Source organism: Bemisia tabaci, chromosome 1 (genome assembly GCF_918797505.1).
Source record: "Bemisia tabaci chromosome 1, PGI_BMITA_v3".
NCBI lineage: Eukaryota > Metazoa > Arthropoda > Insecta > Hemiptera > Aleyrodidae > Bemisia > Bemisia tabaci.
The window spans coordinates 16,859,367-16,878,605 of record NC_092793.1 but is presented as its reverse complement, the minus strand read 5'-3'; the positions used below and the strand labels follow the sequence as shown (position 1 = coordinate 16,878,605).

Below are 19,239 nucleotides of genomic sequence, written 5' to 3'. Positions count from 1 at the left end.
TTCAAGCTTCTCTGTCAAACAACAAAAACATATGAATGTGCAGAAGTAAAAAATATTTTATTAGATCAAACTACTCAATAAAACTATGTACAAAACTTAAATTACTTTGAAAATATCACAGATCGATAGCAAGAACCGAATTCTTTATTTATGGATCTCCTTTTTGAACACTTTTTCCCATGGAGAATTTTTCCTTCTTGTCATGCTTTTTGGTGAAGTAGGATTCGATCTGTTCCAGTGATTTCCCTTCCGTCTCCGGTAAGCAGAAGTAATGGTAGGTTGATCCGAGCAATGTACAGATTCCGTAGAGATACATTATCCCATTGAAACCAATCCACGCCTCGACGTAGAGATACAACTTTACATGAACGGACAACACGAGATGCGCCCAAGCGGCCGATAGGCCTGTCGCTGTACCACGGCTCCTGGAAAAGAGGAACATTAAGGGTCATCTATTGCCATAACGAGGTCTGAAGTTGAAAGTATCAGAATTATTGTTTTACATAACTATGCAGCAGCTGAATAGTCAAAAATTTCATTGAATACCTGAGAAGAAAAGTCAATTTTACTTTCTAAAAGTGCAATTCTGATTTTTTTAAATTTAATTTTCGTTTTTTTGTGTTTATTACAAATATAGGATCTAAACATGAAGATGGAGGTCATCCATTAAATGTATGTTCTCTCCTCTATAAGCTACCCGTAATCCAACCTCTCACCACCTTTTGAATTTCGTGAGCCTTGCTTGACACCTCCCCCCACCAATTTTTTTTTTACAAAAAAAATACAGCAGAAAAACTAAAAAGTTGCTGAAACATTATTTTCATATGAAAATATTATTTTATTTTGAAATGAGAGGCTTATGTAAGTCTGGGCATAACCCTCCTTCCCCCGTAACACTGTGTGAGCCAAGCTCAGACCCCCGTCGTAAGTGATTCTCATAATACTTAAACGGTATCTACCCTAATATGCCATGGTATGTATAAGCGCTATGCTCCATTGCTAGTAAAATTACCTACTTTGCGATTTGAAGGCGTTTTATAGCGCTGGCTTATACGCAGATAAGAGATAACTAAATCATGCTTTTGGGTCGACCTCAACATCTTAACTGCACGAGGTTACAGCCCGATCCCTGATTGGAGCAGTGAACCCCTTCCCTCCTCCCCCAAATAATGATTGCGTTTAAATGTTTCACAGGACACTAGCAGGTGCAAAATAGCAGCCGCCCTTTTAAAGAGTAAACATCTTACTCATTACTTGATAACTAAAGATCGTAATATTGAACCCTGAGGAAATTTAACACTAAATTCCATAGGCTTAAAAATCGGTTTTCTAATTTAAATTTTGAAAAACAAACTGCCTCTGGGGACAGGGGCTTCGAGGTTTCCCCAAAATCTGAATTCTTCAGGAGTCTCCCGAGTCCCGCCAAGAAAATGCAATGGTTAAAACGATCATCCAAAGGGACTCTAAACTCATAGCAGCTATAACCCAAAAGTGGTGGTATTTTTACAATTGAGTGATAATTTTACCTTAACGCTAGTAAAATTATCATGTAATGGTAAAAGTACCCCTATCATTGGTTATGATTACTATCAACAAAGGGCTCTTATATAAAATCACTATCATGGTATTTTTCGCCATAGTTTTTTCTTAGTGAGTCTTACTACGGCGCAGGGTGGATTGTTATTACTCAGCGGGATGAAACTACTTACAAAGGTGGGAAAACTTCGCAAACGATCTGCCACGGCAGGGTGACAGTACTGAGGCCATTGAGGAAGTTGACGACGGTCCATAAGGCGATTGGGACCCACACACGCAGAGGATACTGAGTCAGACCTTGCAGGAAGGTAGCGTAGATTCCGACTCCTGCTATAGCCACGCCCCCTAAGGCATGCGAGAAAATGGCAATCCTCCTCTTGCCGAATCGACGCAGGAACGCCACGTTTATCATCGCGCCCAGGAAGAGCCAACCGGTGCCCATCGTCTAAGAAGCAAATACAGTTCTTCGTAAGTGCATTTGAAGGGTTTGCATTTGAGGAGGTTAAATTAGAGAACCTGTATAGGGAGAGTATGGACAACTCGAAATATGTAGCTCTTAGGGCCAAAAAGGGTAGGTAACCTTTGAAAACGAAAAATGTCACTGTCAGTCTTTAGACTCCAATATCAAAGGAAAATGGACAAGAAAATTCATAAGTAAGCATTCTTCCGCAAAAATGAGTAAGTTTATGCAAAAATCAAGTCAAATACGTGCTTTACCAACGACAGTTCCCAACAATTGTGATTATAAATCACTCTGGATAATTTGAATTCATAGATTGCCTACCCTTTTGAGGTCCAAGAGCTCCATCACCTAACTTCAGAATTTTCGACATGTCCATACTCTCCCTTTACAGGTACTCTAGGTTAAATTATCGTAGCGATACATGCTCGCACGGGTACTAATATAGTACTTCCTTGTTTATCAGTTACTGTATTTATCTAAACAATTTTCAATTTTTCTTCTCATCGTAGATGATTAATCGAGAGATTTAAAACAAATTCGTACACTTAGTATTTGATGCATCAAGTATTTAAATGTGTAACTGATTACTTTTCGACAAGTAGCTTTTCTGTAAGCTATCGGTTAAAGGGTTGTTAATTAGTTGCATTAAAATATCTAAAGCTCCTCATTGATTTAAATTCCATTTTTTAAAAACCTGAGCAGAAATGAATTTCAGTATTATGTAAAAAGACCAGGGAGATGCACTTACCAAAAATAGTTTAGGATCGATTGGCGATTCTAGCTTTTTGAGCTCATTAATGAAGTAGGGCCTGATACCTCCGACATAACCAAAGAAGCAAATGATGAACAAGGTAAAGACCATACGGAGGGGTCGGAATGTCTTTTTGTTCATTAGCTCTTTGAATTGCTGCGTTAAAAAGCCATCTTTCCTGACGAGTGGTCCATCTGGAAAATAAAACACACATCGTCTTTAACTGCTGGTGAATCAAGAAAAACTACAAATATGTAGTAAATTGATCCGATTTATTCACGAAAAAACAAAATTGATTCGGATTCGATTTATTTAGTGCAAAATTGCGCATCAAGTGGTCGCATAATTGCGAGGTGACCCCCCCCCCCCCCTCCGTTCACCTTCCAAGGGCGCTAGGGGGACTTTAAGATCATAAAATTCGGATGCCTTCGGGTCAATTCCCCACTTCATGGTCCCTGACATCGTGCGACCTAAAACAACCGAATAAAAGTCTTGTTTCGGGGCCGATTATTCGCTTGCGCGCAACGAGTGGACTCCCCGCTAATTTGAATATTGGCGCGTCAATTTATATATTTTGCCAAGCGCGCCACTGGAATTGGCGGGAACCAATGGGAGTGCGAGTTTCGACGAAGCTTTCATTCGCGTTGTTTTGATAAAGAAGATGTAAACAAACGTGGTTCCTCGTCTTCTCGTGAGTGTTGTGAATCGTCCTTTGAATACATAAATATTTAAAGTTTCTCGAGGTTCTTTACTGTTTCTAATAGTGCGAAGTAGTTTTCATTTACCAATCTTAATCATATTCCACCAAAGAATGTTAAATTCTGTGTTCCTTCGTTCAATGTTCATGAGTGCAAGTCGACACCTCGAGGTGTGCTCTCAAAATATCAGTAAGTTCTCACTGATAGTTTATTTATTCCTCCTAGCAGTTTCATTAGCACAGTACCGTTCAAAATTATTGAGGCTTTCAAATTCCAGGAAGCTTCAAACCTTTCATTTTGGTCCATTAGTCAATTGAATGATTATTTATCACTGGGGATTCATTTGTCGTGTAGTGGTCTACCTTCTTCAAATGTGTTTGAACGTCAGCGTGTCACCAGTTTATCTATACTCTTAGTCACTTGAAAAAGGGTCTTCATAGCTGAGACATAGAATAATTCATGCCCACAAATAAGACTATGGAAGGTTGCAGTCAAATTCAGAGTCTAATCTTTTGAGTAGTGTCTACAAGGGGCCTGCCAAAGTTTGATTTCCTTATGATGATCGATGCCTTAAAAATGGTTAATTTCATGCCTAAGGTGTTAGATATCCCTCAAAGATTGATATCAAGATGGAATAAATGTTCCTTGAAGCCTTTTAGCTAGGCTTTTATTGTTAGCGAAGAGAAATAGAAGAGTTGATCTATCTGTGGACAGATAACCAAAACTAGATACCCGAAGGCTGCCATGAACATTCACACTAAATGTTAAGATTGATGAACATTGACCCTCTTTCGGTCAGATCTATTTTTTCCATAGCAGCATATTTAGGACTCTCTCAAGCAGGAGGACTGTTTAGGCATTAAGTATGCGCTACTTTAGAGCAGAGTCATTGTATGTTGAGACAAATGTCAATCTCTGATTTGCTCTAAATCAGCACCACTCAACAGGCTAATACACACAGTCAGATGGCACCACTGATGAGTGGTAACATAAATAATACTTAACTTTTGTCTCAACATGCAATGACTCTGCTCTAATAATTTTACATTATACCTAGAGTAAGTAACTGGCACTGCGCAGTGAGAAATTATTTTAATAATTGAGCGAGCACCATATTTTTATTGGGGGCAATGGCACGGCGATTGGGTGTCGCAGATTACGAAGCTTTGCTGTAAAAGCAGCTGTCATGTCTGTATCATTTATTTTAACACTTATCTTGTATACTCATCTTTTCACAGAGACAGATCTATGTCTGATTTCATGCGGGACTTGAAAGAATTTGTCGGTAACAGCTGCCATGGTTCGTCGTTACGGCGGCTCTGCATATGAGGAAGTATCATCGCCTTACATTTTAGTGTAAGTATCTTGCTTGAATACAATATTGCCTCCTCACTAATCCTGTAAGGCTGGAAAAAAAGTTTGGCTACTCCCACCCACCCTAGGCAGTGAAAATTTCGGTTCGCCTACAAACCCCAGAATAATTTTTTTCTTTTTTCTTTTTTTGCCAATAATCTTAAATACGACCTCAAACATCAACATCACTGTTGATGTATAAGGTTGTACACTGTTGATGAAATCTAATTGCTAGACTAGAAAACCACTTTTGCTGGATTATAATGGACATTTACCATCGTCTACGGTTGAATTCGTTGAGTCCTGTCTACTTAGGCCAGCAGAGTTCCTCGTGTAATTGACCAAAGCTTGGAATTCTGGCTCAGCCTCATCTGCAGTTACCCATCCTCTCAGCCAGCACAGGGATTTCCTTGCCTCGTCCAACCGACCCCTGACTATCAGCCATGTGGGAGACTCGGGCAACTAAGGATCAAAGCAACAAAGGCATGCATATAAATTGGTATCATGGTACTTAGTGGAACAATTTGATAGTCAATCGATCAATAACTTCTGCTTTCTAAGACATCTTTTCAAAATCCCTGATATTAATATCAAATTTTTATATTCCCTGTATTTACAAATTCGATCTAAGAACTTTTTAAAAATTCAAAAGTACATATCAAGTTAATATCTTGAAGCAAGGCACGTGAAGATTTCACCTGAGAACTCTTAGAGTCATTTCAAGATTTTCCTATGTAAAATCTTGAATATGATTCCCAACATATTTCAGTGTGATGCAAATTTCAGAAATTTTTCAGATGAACTTTGAGGTAAGTAATGTAGTAGTTAAGAATAATGCAAAACGGAAAAATTTAACCAGAAATAACCTTTCTGCAACTCAAATTACACTAAAATGATAAATTTGTACAAGAATAATATGATGTAATTTTGACTTAAAAAAATTGATCAAAATGGTAAGCTAATCATAATCTGAATAGATGCATGCTTCTGCATTTTGCTATCTATTACCAGAGAAATTTTTACATTTTTCTTCTTCTTTTACAAACAACAAGGGCATATTCCTGTTTGTAAGGCCATCTAGTACGAAGCACATTAAATCATTAAAATATCATACGTCTTTCTGATGTAAATTAAATTCCAACTTGAACTTGAAATCTTATGGCTTAACTATCATTCAGGTGATTGTATATTGGGGATTTCTTACCTGCGTCATCATTAAGAAGGTGATAACAGAGCACGAACTGCTAATCAAAGCAACAGTTTTCCATTCAAATAGATAGCCGAGCAAGTACATAAGTGAAACACCTGTAAAATAATATATGGAGAAGTCTAAAGATGTTCCGGAAAGAATAATATGCAAGGCAGGCGAAAAATTAAAATATTTTTCTTATGCATTTCCTGCCGACCTGAGTGTCTTTGTAAGTTGATGCACCTACTTCTCTCTGATCAACGTGCATTTGTGAGTTATCCCATAAAGAGTGAACTTTTTATGGAATACTCGAGGTAATTTACACGAAAAGATTTTGAGCTGTCAGCACAAAACTGGTATTTTAGGGGCCACAGAGTGGGAAAAATGTACCTTTTACAATATGATTTTAAAAGTGATAATTTAAGCAACATAGCAACTGTATTGGAGCATTAGATGTTCATTTTAATATTCTGAGTGGCACATCAGGGATGTATGTAAGTAGGATAGGTAATGTGAAGTGAGAGAAGTGAAGTACTTAGGTACTGGGAGCATAAACTCCACTAAGAACAAGGTGGTTGGCATTATGTTTTTATCTCGTTAAAGTATACAATTATTTTTATTTAGTGTCGGAGCAAGTAATTTTTCATGGGAAGAGTGTCCATGATCAAAAATTTTTCACAAGAGACGGTCTAGGGGTAGAAAGTCCTGAAAATCTCGAACCCTAATGTTTTCCTTGGTTTTCCAGTAGGGGGGGGGGGGGGGGGGATATCTTGAATCCTTCTTCTCTGGCTGCACTTCATGAAATTTTGTCGTTCCCCAATGTTGCCAAATTCCCACTCTCAAATTGCATTTCAACAGGAGATTCTTGGGCATTTCCAACTAAAAATTTCACTGATTTTCCATCTGATCTCATGCAAAAATCAGAAAAAATTTAGACAGAAATTGCGCAGGTGCATTTTTGAAAATAATTGAATTTTTTGCGTCTATTTTGCAATCTTTGAATAGAGTTACGTTCTCTGGTGTGGGGAACGACGACTTATCGTTAGTATTACAATACACGGCCTTCAGGCAAACTTGGCTGGCATTTTTTTGTATTTCATTCTTTCCATATTCTTTCCATTTTCTTTCCATAAAAATTTTATTGAAATGCGTTTCCCGCCACAAGGAACCTGTTCACAGTGTTTTGAAACGGCTCACACTGGACCGAGTCAATAGGAGAAGTCGGACAAAATCTGGGAACTTTGAAAGCTTATATTTTCGAAAATACGAAACGAAAAAGTTTAAGCGTGGTCTCATTGGGTTTTTCGTGATATTTCTCTTCAGAAACACCCTTTGAAATTGAATTTCTGACAGAATAATCATACAAATTCGAGATTTTAGCCAAAAATTCCACGCCCAACCTCTTCTACTAGTTCGCTCTACTGTATGGCTGAGCATATCACTTTTGAAATGGCTCACACTGGACCGAGTCAATAGGAGAAGTCGACAAAATCTGGAACTTTGAAAGCTTATATTTTCGAAAATACGAAACAAAAAAGTTTAAGCGTGGTCTCATTGGGTTTTTCGTGAATTTCTCTTCAGAAACACCCTTTGAAATTGAATTTCTGACAGAATAATCATACAAATTCGAGATTTTAGCCAAAAATTCCACGCCCAACCTCTTCTACTAGTTCGCTCTACTGTATGGCTGAGCATATCCACTTTTGAAATGGCTCACACTGGACCGAATCAATAGGAGAACTCGGACAAAATCTGGAGACTTTGAAAGCTTATATTTTCGAAAATATGAAACAAAAAAATTTAAGGGTGGTTTCATTGGGTTTTTCGTAAAATTTCCCTTCAGAAACACCCTTTGAAATTGAACTTGTGACAAAATAATGATAAAAATTTGAGATAAAAAATCCCATGTCCGAGCTTTTCTATTAGTTCGCTCCACTGTGCGGCTGAGCATATTCACCTATAATGCAGCACGACGTGGAGATGGTGGACAGGGTGCCTCTCATGCGCGGCTCCGCGATCTCACCGATGTAAGCGTGGAGGGGGGCTTCGGCGAGTCCCGTGCAGAGTCCCATGATAACCGAAACCGCGTAGAGCATGTAGACCGACTTGGCAAAGTACAGGGTCATCCAACCGATGAAAATAGGGATGTTGATCATCATGACGGCCCCTTTGCGCCCGAACTTCTCCTGGAGCAGCCCTGACGTTAGACTCCCGATCGGGTGAAAGAAGTCCGGGATACTTCCTGCACAACACACAGCCAAAGTTCAGCGTAGAGTCCCTTTATGCTGAGAGTAAAGACAATGCGAATCCATTTCCGATTGGTTCCCGTATTTCAGGGCTTCGCAGTGTCACAAACGGGAATAAAGATTACGCTTTCACCACTTGCAACGATTATTATAAACCGGAATGGACCGGGGAATTGGGGGTACGGCGAGTAAGAAATGAAATGAGAGAGGGAACGGAGACAGGAATTCGGGAATAGGGTTGATCAAATATTACAAAAAACGTCCGATTTGTGTAGTCTTTATTCCCGTTTGTGACATCCATAAGCCGCGTTTTCTCAACTCTCTCTATAAAGGGACTCTAGTTAGCAATGAGGGATGAAAATCAAGAACTCCTATCCGAAGGTGTTTAAATTTGTTTCTTTATTAGGAACCTCTATGAGGTTTGCATTCACGGGAGGAAAGTATGGTACATCTTAAAGGGAGTCTTGAGTCTCTGTCTTCACAATGTAAAATTCACTGATGCTAAGGTACACGTTTTTCAAATTCTGCCGGATAGATTTTCAAATACTTCTGCTTGATTCATCAGACTTTTTTCTGGCTTTAGACAAGCGGGTTTTTGAAAATTCAAAAATCTGAATTGAGTTTTTCAAAAAATTTAAGTCAAAGGCCCATGGATTTTTCCTTTCTTAAAACGTAATCGGAGCAACTTTTCTCCTTTTTAGGTAGAGAGAAAAATTGAAAGAGAACGAATAAAAAGTTTTTGAAATTCCATCCAGTAAAGTCTGAGAAAAGGTAGATACAAGATAAAGGTATAAGGATAGATAAAGGTAGAATCTGTACCGGGAGGTAAAAAACCGTTGTTTTGAGAAAACAAGTGTAAAGTTTTGGACACATACAGGAGTCAATTTACGAACTCCAAGGCGCCTTCATTTTCGTCTGATACTGTGCAATACTTTTGTGGTGGAATAGTTGCTCTGAGCGCCTTCTACAGTATCGCTTCGGCTTAATGGGGGAAGATAACGATTGCCGCCTATTACACTGTAGCGTGTGCGTGGTTACACATTTTATCTTCGTCGACGGTTAAGTAAAAAACATTCATAACTTAATTTGCGACGTTGCAAGATTTTCACCGCCAATTTTGCACGGGTAAATAAATGTAAACACTTCAAATTCTGCCGTTATTCTTCCGAGATATCCATGATGTCTAGACGGGGATAAACTGGGATGCATCAGGGAATGAAAAATGACGGGAAAAATTAGAGAAAAAACAGGGAATCTGTTCTAGAAAAAGGGAATCTCTTCTTTTACCGCCCAGAAACCATTTCGTTTTCAAATTTTGCGGAAATGTTCAGTCCCTACCTATTGTCATTAAGGTTTATGTCAGGAGTCAATGATGTTCCCGATCACGCGAAAATTGTGAAAAGTCGTCAGGTTTTTTCCTCTTTTCTTTTTGGTCGACGTCCGACAAAGAAATGGTACAATAAGCGTTGATTAAGCCTCTCTTCCTCCCACTTTATAATTTTCTTCCCACCGGTCGACCAAAAAATCTGATGGCTTGAAAAAAAATGGTTATCACTTTTTGTGGAAGTACTTTTTCGGCCTGCGCGGAATTTTGGAAAGCAGGGAACTTAATCGACCCCTGGTTTATGTAAATGCTCCTAAGCCGCCATTCTTGACCTCTTGAATGACATATTTGAATCATCAAATTATCATGATAGAGAAGCTTACATTGGCCAGATAATGTAAACATCAGGAACGCTTTTGGAAATTGAAATTTGAGTGTGCGCCAGAGGATTGGCTGAAAGATTAAAAAAAATTATCTTCATGTCTGGAATTCGAGATAATTATACTCTTTTCCCCAGAAAATTCCAGGGAAGTGGGAGAAAACTTCGGTATCTCTCAAGGGAATGAGCTCTTAAAAATCAGGGGGAAATCAAGGAATGAGCGTGATCAAGGATCCTAGACACCATTATCTATCCTCACGTCTTATTTACATTTTAATATGCCTCTTACCAAACCAAGACGCCTCATCATCATTTAAATTGAGGGCCGCTGCGGGGTTATTATGAAGTGCTCCCAGGACTATGACAGGCATGGCCATTTCCAGTCCGATCTCAATGAGCAGCCAGTTTTGCATTATGATCGCCAAAATCTGCAACGTTCAAAAATCATTTCTGCTGATTCTATTTACAAGTATTCATGAATATAACTTGCAAAATGACATCATTTTGTACGTTGTCATTAATATTCCGCCACTTGACTTCTCGAAAACTGGAGTGGGTGCACACAATTCGTGATAGTGCACTCCCACCTGGAAGTACACCGTGCACGTAAGAATGCAAATAGACCTAAGCGAAATCATTTCCAATGTTGCGCTCGAAGAGGAAAAGGAATTCTCATGGTAGCATTTCTCTTAAATTAAAAATGACTTTTCGGCATAGAAACTAGGAAGGACACATAGTTTTAACGTAACTACATAATAATGAAAGAAGAGGAGGAAAATCTCCTTGATTGATGCATCTTTTAATAACGCACGATACTGTGATTTACATGATTCCGGGGATCGCAAAATTTCATATTTAATATTAATTTACGCATATCAAGTGACTAATGGGGCTTGGGAGATGTGTATTTTTCATTGAGGCTTTCTTTAGAAAATTACACGAGGATTATAGGACAAAAATTGAACTGTAATTCAGAGAACTAAACATTGCGTACAGCTAAGTTGAAAAACATTTACATGAACAGAAAATTTAACATGATAATGAACATCTTAATATTAATATTATTTGAAAATCAATATTTTTTTTTCACGCGTCTGTCAATATGACAATTTTTTTCTCTTGTAATTGTCGATTTCAATTTTTCACAATTGTGAATAATTAAAAAATTCTGTAAAATGCACTCTGAAACATTTCCATAACCAGTGAGCCGCGTGAATTCATTGAAACTGATTTGTATTATTTAATTTGTGAGACAGCAAGTTTTTAAATTTTTTTTTTTTTTTTTTAACATCAATTTGACGTTAAAGCGGGCAATGAGTATAAATTCACGCGCGCAGCTATTTGTTTTTCCTCTTGATCATTAATTTTCTTGCTTTCTTTTTCATTGGCTTCAGGGAACTAGTGCAAAACTCATTTTTATGCAATTTTTTAGTTTTTTATATACTTTGTAAAATCACTAACCTGTGCAAATGCTGATTTTCCAGGGTTTTTATACTGAAAACTTGGCTTTGCATCATTTCCCGGAACATCGAGACTTTTAGATGGCTCTGTCTTGTTACACATTCTGAATTTATTACCTTACAACTCGTTGAAATAATATATTTCCGGTGCGTAGTTCGATCAGTTCACTCTTCGTCTGTTTTATCTGGAAAGATACAAAAGTAAATAAAACAATGCAGAATAATCAGTAGATCTTCAAGATAATTAGAAGCGTAAACACCAATAACACCCTCTTCCGGCAGAATTACTGTTTTTCCGTAAAATTTCAGATATTTTTTTCATAGCCAAGTGAAGTATTATTCCTGGTTTATTTCTTGCAAAAATGCCAGGTATCATTCTCTAAAAACTATGAAATCAGAGTCGAGCCTTCGAAATATCGTAATCAAGGTAGTTGGTTTCACCGTCAAAAAGTGACCACTCTACTAATGTATGTAATTACTCTTGCAAAAATCTGCAAGATGATCGTGTTTCATTTTTTTCGCTAGTATGCGAGTGTTTGTTTCTGCTTGATTAACCGTCTATCAGAAAATATCCGTCTTGAATAATCGGCAACAACGCACAAACGCATAGGCCTTAACTTAAAAAAAAGAAAGAAAAAGATTCTTCTGTAAACAAAGTCCTCGAGGGAAGCAGCTTTGATTCATTAGTTAGTTACGCACCTGATATCAACGCTGAACGCTATGATAGGCTGAGCAAATATCGGTATCTTCATATTGCACTGAAAATCCGATCAAATCTTATGCGACAGTGATTAAGATACGAAACTGCTAATAAAGCAAACGTCGAAACACTGATACGCAGTTATGCGAATCTTCCTTATTTCAAAACATTGGAATGATAATCACCTAAGCGGTAAGAGCATTGAACTAGAACGTTTCGACGTATCTATGCGGAAAGGAACTCCGTCTAAATGAATAAAATAAAACTGAATCATGTAGCATGCAGATAAACGGGTATGCAAGTGATTACTTTTGTTTTATTCATTTTCACATAGTTCCTCTCAGCATAAATAGGTCCAATTGCGAGGCAAGGTTTCAACATTTTAAAAAAAATATTGATTGATAGGTAGACGGATTTATCGGAATAAACTTTACTACAAAAAACATAATGCGATTTGGACTACATTTTGCAATTAGGAACAACAGTTTCAGGCTCATCCATAAAAACACCTATGTGCAGAAACTAATGGTACGTACGTTGTTTTTAAATTGAACCGGAAATTGTAGTTCCTAATCGCAAAATGCACTCCATTCATTCTCTTGTTTTGCCTGAAAACTTAGCCACTCTCTGACTTGAAATTTTGTAAGTATGTATTTAAAATCTAAGGATAATTCAGATGAAGTTTTAAGACGTTGTGTTATATGTAGGTCTCTATGGAGGCCTACGGACAAGTATCCGTTGCAACACGATTAAGTAAAATATGTCAAGATCAAGAGTTTATCTTAAAATTGATTTCAATCCCAATGTGACCGGAAGGAAACCTTGCCCACAATAACTGAACATTGTTATTATATTGATACCCAAGTATCGAGGAGACTTTCACAACCATTTCGGGACCGAAATTGCCCGATCATATCAAATCAAACCAAAAGTGGCTAAACAATTACGGTTCAAAAAAAGTTGGTCCTGAGGAAAAGCTGCGTAAAATTTTGATCTGCCGTGTTCAGGGGGCAAGATTGCTGATCATACTGCAACTTTCTTCTCTGAATTGGTCATAATTGATTCTTTCGGACAATGGAGGGAGTTGCGCATCGAAATCTCAAAATAAAATTATTCGACTCAACTGAAAAAACATGGCCCTACGAAAAATGTTGCTTCCGTGGAGTAGGGTACTTTCCCCCATAAACAGTCATAATCTCTCATTAGTTCTCAATTAAATGCGTATCTTTTGTTCATCTTAAACCTACGAGAATTAAATAGTCTAAATTTGTGAATATCGGACAGTAAACCATCAATGAGCGATATTCTTCTGAAAATGGTCTAGTTTCTATCATTTTTTTGCAGTACAATTTTTTGGAAACAAATAGAGCCGTTTTAATAGTCTATTCTTTTAAAATTTCGGGAGCAGCGTTCTAAAGGAAATTAACTTAAGGTGTTCATTTCTTATACCGACAATTCTATTAGATCTGCCCGATTTCGAACTGTTTTCAAGAAATTGTATTGCTCTGGGGAAAAAAGATCCTAGTGCCGTACATCTCTAAATTGAAAAATTGGTCATCATCGTATAGAGGAGACCCTTTTCCAACTATTTAGCGGGAAAAACGCCTAAATGTTGAATCCAATTGCTATCATGAGGGTTTAAAGTTTGCAACTCAAAAAAATTTACTTTTGAAAGAAGATTTTTGCAGTTTAAATATTTCATGTTCAGCGCTCTCGTGTGTCCAAATGAAGGTTACTTCTCCGATTTTCCTCTTAGAGAAACGAGAAAATCTTGATTCCTAAAGCAAATGACCCGCGAAATTTCGACCCAATGCAACGAACATCGTGCACGAAAGTTCCTTTCCCCTGCTGAAGGCGTTCTTAAAATGTGTAGAGCTTTTGATGCCGACTTACCAGAAATATTCAAGACGAAATTTTCCTAAGAATATCCGTGAAAATAATGGTAACTGCAGTTTTCTAGTCGTTCCAGTCAACTTTTCAAATCCACTACTTAGTCTTAACTTTTGACCGAGTCGCTCAGTCAATCGCCGATCAGCGAGCTACGATTTAACTGCACCAAGAAAAATATCCAGATCCACGGACGGTTTCACGACTGCCTAGATGCACTAAGGAACAGAGTGAGTCCATGACATGCCGGCTTCTTGTATTTATTTACAATTTCGAAAGTCATGTGGAGATAAACGGATGCCGCACTTCAGACTCTCAAAAGCTAAACTAGCCGCCTACAAGTCTCGACTTGGGTGCTTGAGATTCACTTAAGATACTTTTGCGTCACGATCGACCAATCAGAGGAGTGGAGTCCACAACATCGGACCAATCAGAGGACGTCGATGGAACGGTGCACTCAACTGATGTGTGAAGAAAGACCCACTGTTCCTCGTCATTACGGATGTTACGGAGTTATCCTATTTTGTTTTTTATTTACGAGAGAGCACTTAACGACAAATCTTATTATTAGGCCCTTACGTGAGGTTTGCGGTGAGTTTTCGGAAATGTTTATCGATTTCCACTACCGGTTACGGCTTGTTTGATTGAATAACCTTTTTCAAGAGACTGCCGACACTCAAATCGGTTAGCATAGATGCAGTTGAAGAGTTTAACTACTCTTGATGAGGTCAAAGAAGTGGCGTCATAACTCCATAATTAAGCTATTACCCTCTCCTCTAGAGGTTCCTATCTTGCATTTATATCATCATTATTATAGTTCCGCACAGTTCACTTGAAGGCTACATTATTTTGCCGGCGTGCTCGTTGATTTTTGTTGATTTTCCTCGTCGATAGTAAGTGTGGGTGACTGTGAGTGTGTGTTTGTGTCAGGGTGAGGAAGGGAATAAATCACTGAATTATGACAATATGTGATGTATATTAAATATGTGATGTATATAAATATTTGATGTATATTAAATATGTGATGTATATTAAATTTTGAATCAATTTTTTTTTAGTTTTTCGGTTTACTGTGCGTGTGTATTTAATAATCCGGATTCTTTAAAACGCTGAGAATCTCAAAAATGTAAAGAATCGGTAAAAAGAGGTATCATCAGCAAAAAGCTAGCCCTCCGGAAAGCTTCAGTTCCATGTTGTCTACTTACACCCATCTTTTGCGTCAAGATTTACGGAAAATTTTGGATCCAAAGTGATGAAATGTAGACGCAAGAAACATACATTTACCTAATATCACTCTGGAATCAGCGAACCTTATCTAAAATTCAATTTTTTGCCGGGAAACGAGTATTATTGTGCTTATGATATATCTGTTCTACAATTTGATTTATTTTATTTATAGCTTTGGAGGTAATACAAAAACGTACTTTCTTTACGAATACATCTCTGAATTGCTCTTTGTTAAATTTCAGCTTATTCTTAGGATATTTAAAAGTTCACATTAATTGAATTTAGACGTCCAATGTGGTAGATGAACAAATCTTTGGTCGTATCTTTACTATGGCTGGTTAAAAGAGTTCCAGACATCGTGAATACTTGCAATCACTATCCACTGCTGTACGTTTACTTCTCTGTTAGATGTTTAGATTAACAAAGATATTTGCGTCAGCAAATTCAGTTTGTTTGCTGTTTTTAGTCGCAATAGGTCTAAATGTCCAAAAAAAAAGAAGAAAGAAAGAAAGTAGTAGTAATAGTAGTAAGATAAGTTTATTTTAAAGCGGTGCTTTAGCATCTAAGGCCATTTACACCTCTCGAGATTTTCATTCAATGTTTGTATGTTTTCCCAAATATTGGAATGTTCAATTGCCAATGACAGTTCGAAGACTTCTATAAAGCTGAGACCATCAATGCATTCGATCTGAGAAACACTTTATATAAAATATTAGGGATCCTTTCCCTGGTTGCTTTCTGGTTCGACCTCCAACGGCCATTCCGCGTCCTCAGACAGGCACAACGCGTCAATTAAAAACCTGGGCCATAATTCGAAAACTTAAGGACAGCAGGCTTATTTGGAAAACTTTCCTACCAATGGTCGAAAAATAATGAAAATAGGTAGATCTCTTGATATAGCTGTGGGCAGAAATGCAAAAGAAAGCTAGAGATTTTGAACCCATGATGTTGATGAAAAAAAAAACTTGCAACCTAATAACTTCCAAAGCTTTTAGACTATCAATAGGGATTTCTTCACAAATTAACGTATATTTATGCTGAGATGAACTATGTTGTACGTAAACTTTATGCTGATAGTTTCTTTTAGCACAAATACATCCAAATCTTATTTCATATGTGTGTGTCAATCTTAATCGCTTATACAGACGTGGCGCCTTAGACTCCACGCGTCTAAAGACATCAAATTGACTTCCGAAACGCCTTCAATAAGTGATGCAGGCAATTTCTCATGCTTGAATCGTATCGGGAAGGTGGATATTGTGAAGGCGTTTTGAGTTTCCACCGTTTATCCAGAAATCGTAGAAAATTGCAGATTAAGTCCACAAGGTTCGTTTAACTTACCGAAAGATTTCACCCGAAGAATATGCCTCCCGCCTCCCTCAACCCCTCTCGTTTTTACATGGCCAAAATGCCTGTATTCCGTAAATTTCAACAAACTCGTTTTCTGTTGATAAGCACGACAAGGGCGGATAGGCTTCTAGTAATTTTGTCCGATTTTATGTCAATAAGTTCCAGGTTCGATCACTTGTGAGGACGCCACAGTTTTATCGAGCTGACAAGTAGGTCTGCCCATGCAACTTCTTCAGCTCGACGTGAAACATGGATGAAACCAAGGCAAAAGAATCCACGGCATGCACCACAGCGGTGGATGACGTCATACGCCGTGTATTTTGAAGGGCGATATCTTCGTTAATCCCGGATGCGGAAACGGAGGGTATGGATTCGATCAACACCAATCGATCGGGAAATAAAAACGTGATTTGATCGATTCATGGGTTTGTCAATCGAATCACGGATGTGTCTATCGGTTCAAGGGTTTGTCAATCTATTCACGGGTTTATCGATCGATTCACATATTTGTCGATCGATTCAGGGTTGTCGATCGAATCACGTCGATCGGCTCAAGTTTTATTTTTCGCAGTTGTCGATCGATCGGTGTCGATCGGTTCACGTCGACCGGTTCATGTTATTATTTTTCGATCGATGCGTTTCCACCGAGTCCATACCCTCCCGTAGAAACTTGGTGTTTGGACAAATCCTATTATCTTTTGGCCGATCTATCATCCGGAATCATCAAATCACGGTTACTGTATTTACTAGCACAACTGACCCATCGCATGAACTTAGGCGGATCCACACACTTTGAAGGGGGGGGGGGTGCAAAGGGGGGGTGTCCCTCCGGAAAATTTCTGAATTTTTGAAGCATCTAATATGGACATGGAGTACATAGAGTCGTATTTAAATGGGAGAACTGGCGCCATGTGCTGCTCGATGAGTTCCGGGCCCGGTGTGCGCCGAGTTCGGGTCACTTTTTCGATACATGTTCGATCCAAAATGGCGGTATGGAATACGTGGTGATTCCTATCTTCTTTGTTTACATCGGATGGCCGGGTACCCGTGTATCGCAAACAATCGATTATGTATCGAAAAAGTGACCCGGCGTCACACAGGAGTCTTGGAATTCGGGACCTGGAAAATGCTTAAAAGTGGCGCCAGCTCACCCACTTACATGACGATTCTATGTACTCTATGAATATGGAGTTCGAGTCAATTTTGTCATGAATAAATACAAAATGTAAGCGTCTTTCCTCCGCTCCTTCCTTCTTTCTTCCTTTTTCTTTTTTTCTTCCTTTTTTAAGCGAACGGGCGGGGAGGGGGGGGGGGCGCACGCTCCCTAAGCCACCCACCCCCCTCTGGATCCACCTATGCGTCGAAACGGCAATAGTATTGCTATTTAGGCACTCGGCCGGCAAGTGCAGCGATTTTCGAGCTTTTGCCTGCGAACCCTACTGGACCGCAGACGACATGATGGAGAGCGTGAGGGGTATCAGAGAGATGTATTATGATAATGACACTCGTGGAGCGTCGGGGGCGGCGGGGGTGGTGAGGGTGTCGGAGGGGGTTGCCTTGGAAACGGCGCCGCGCTACGTCGGCTCCACGCTGCGACAGATGTGGCAGTGACTGCCAGGCAGTCGCAGTGAAGCTGCTACGCGCGTCGGTGATGTCCGCGAACGTCGCGTCTCGCCGGTTCCCGCGAACACGTGTGCTTTTTCGAAGCTCACTCTCGCCGGAGTGACCCCTCTCGACTTGGTCACAGCCCCAAGCTCTTTGCTGAAAGTTGTCGGATGGTAGTTTCCCAGTTCTTTTCGTAGTATGCAGCCTCGTACCAGGGTTCATTTTGCGGTAATTCGAAATTCTGCCTCGCACTCGAGCTAGATCAGCGGTCAGAGCAAAACTGTGACCATAATCTAGATAATTCGATTTTTCAATTGATGTTTCTTCACCCGTATAGTTAAAACTACATTTTAGCCGGTACATCCTATTCCGGAATATTTGAAACTGAAGTTTTAATAATTAAAAAATTGAAATGAAATTTACGCCATTGAGTATGTTATATTTGCCGTTCGAGAATCTAGGAAACGGAGGATGTGTTTTTCCGATGCCTAATTTTTTTTCTAAATCCTTCACCGTTTTTTCAGTGTAAAATCATCTCTTGAATGTCAAGTTAAATCATCATACTTTCGGTCCATGAAGTGCTGTGTGTGATCAACCTTTCCGAATCAAATTGAGTTTCTAATCCTTATCTTATTTTTATTTATATTTATTTTTTTCCGCATCTCGTAGCAATGTAAATATTCTGGAGTATGTAAACGGAGTGCTTGTCGTGCTACTGGACAAATACTTAGAACTACATTATCTCTCATTCCCCTGTAAATTGCTACTATTACTCTCAGCTGTATCTTTGATAAGTGCGGTTCAGTGTCTGTTGTCTGGAGTCTGAACCAACCCTCACTGTGCAATTACTGCGAACCAGCCCATTGAAACAGCAATGAGACTGTGTGGATGTACTGTCGCATTACGTTCGTAGGTTAGTTACATATTTTTCAATAGCACTGCCAAAACAATCGATAAAAAAAGGTGTCATCACCAAAAAATAAAAGGATGGTAGAAATTCCCATTGGTTCCGTATATCTGGATTTCTTTAAAGACACACAATATAGCATCACTTTTAAACTGTTTGTAATT

At 38.7% G+C, this 19,239-nt stretch overlaps 2 protein-coding genes across 4 annotated transcripts in view; one reads left to right on the top strand and one right to left on the bottom strand.

Annotated features, from left to right (window-relative positions):
• Positions 1–38: 38 nt before the first annotated feature.
• Positions 39–14,161, bottom strand: LOC109039541 (facilitated trehalose transporter Tret1). Its single transcript, XM_019055044.2, has 9 exons — positions 13,993–14,161; positions 11,401–11,584; positions 10,229–10,367; positions 7,948–8,232; positions 6,006–6,106; positions 5,077–5,263; positions 2,748–2,944; positions 1,710–1,981; positions 39–425 (listed from the first exon to the last, which is right to left on the bottom strand). The coding sequence occupies exons 2-9, from the start codon at positions 11,500–11,502 to the stop codon at positions 149–151; spliced, it is 1,560 nt and encodes a 519-aa protein (XP_018910589.2). The 5' UTR covers positions 11,503–11,584; positions 13,993–14,161; the 3' UTR covers positions 39–148.
• The window catches only part of tei (irregular chiasm C-roughest protein teiresias), a 377,241-nt gene continuing 360,968 nt past the window's right edge, over positions 2,967–19,239 (top strand). Inside the window, exons 1-2 of one of the 3 annotated variants that reach the window (XM_072296993.1) lie at positions 2,967–3,637; positions 4,687–4,804. The gene's annotated coding sequence lies outside the window, so the exon portion shown is untranslated. Of the gene's footprint in view, positions 3,638–4,686; positions 4,805–14,380; positions 15,394–18,134; positions 19,082–19,239 lie in introns of those variants that run through there. The other 2 variants (XM_019055032.2, XM_019055019.2) reach the window with 2 other exon arrangements.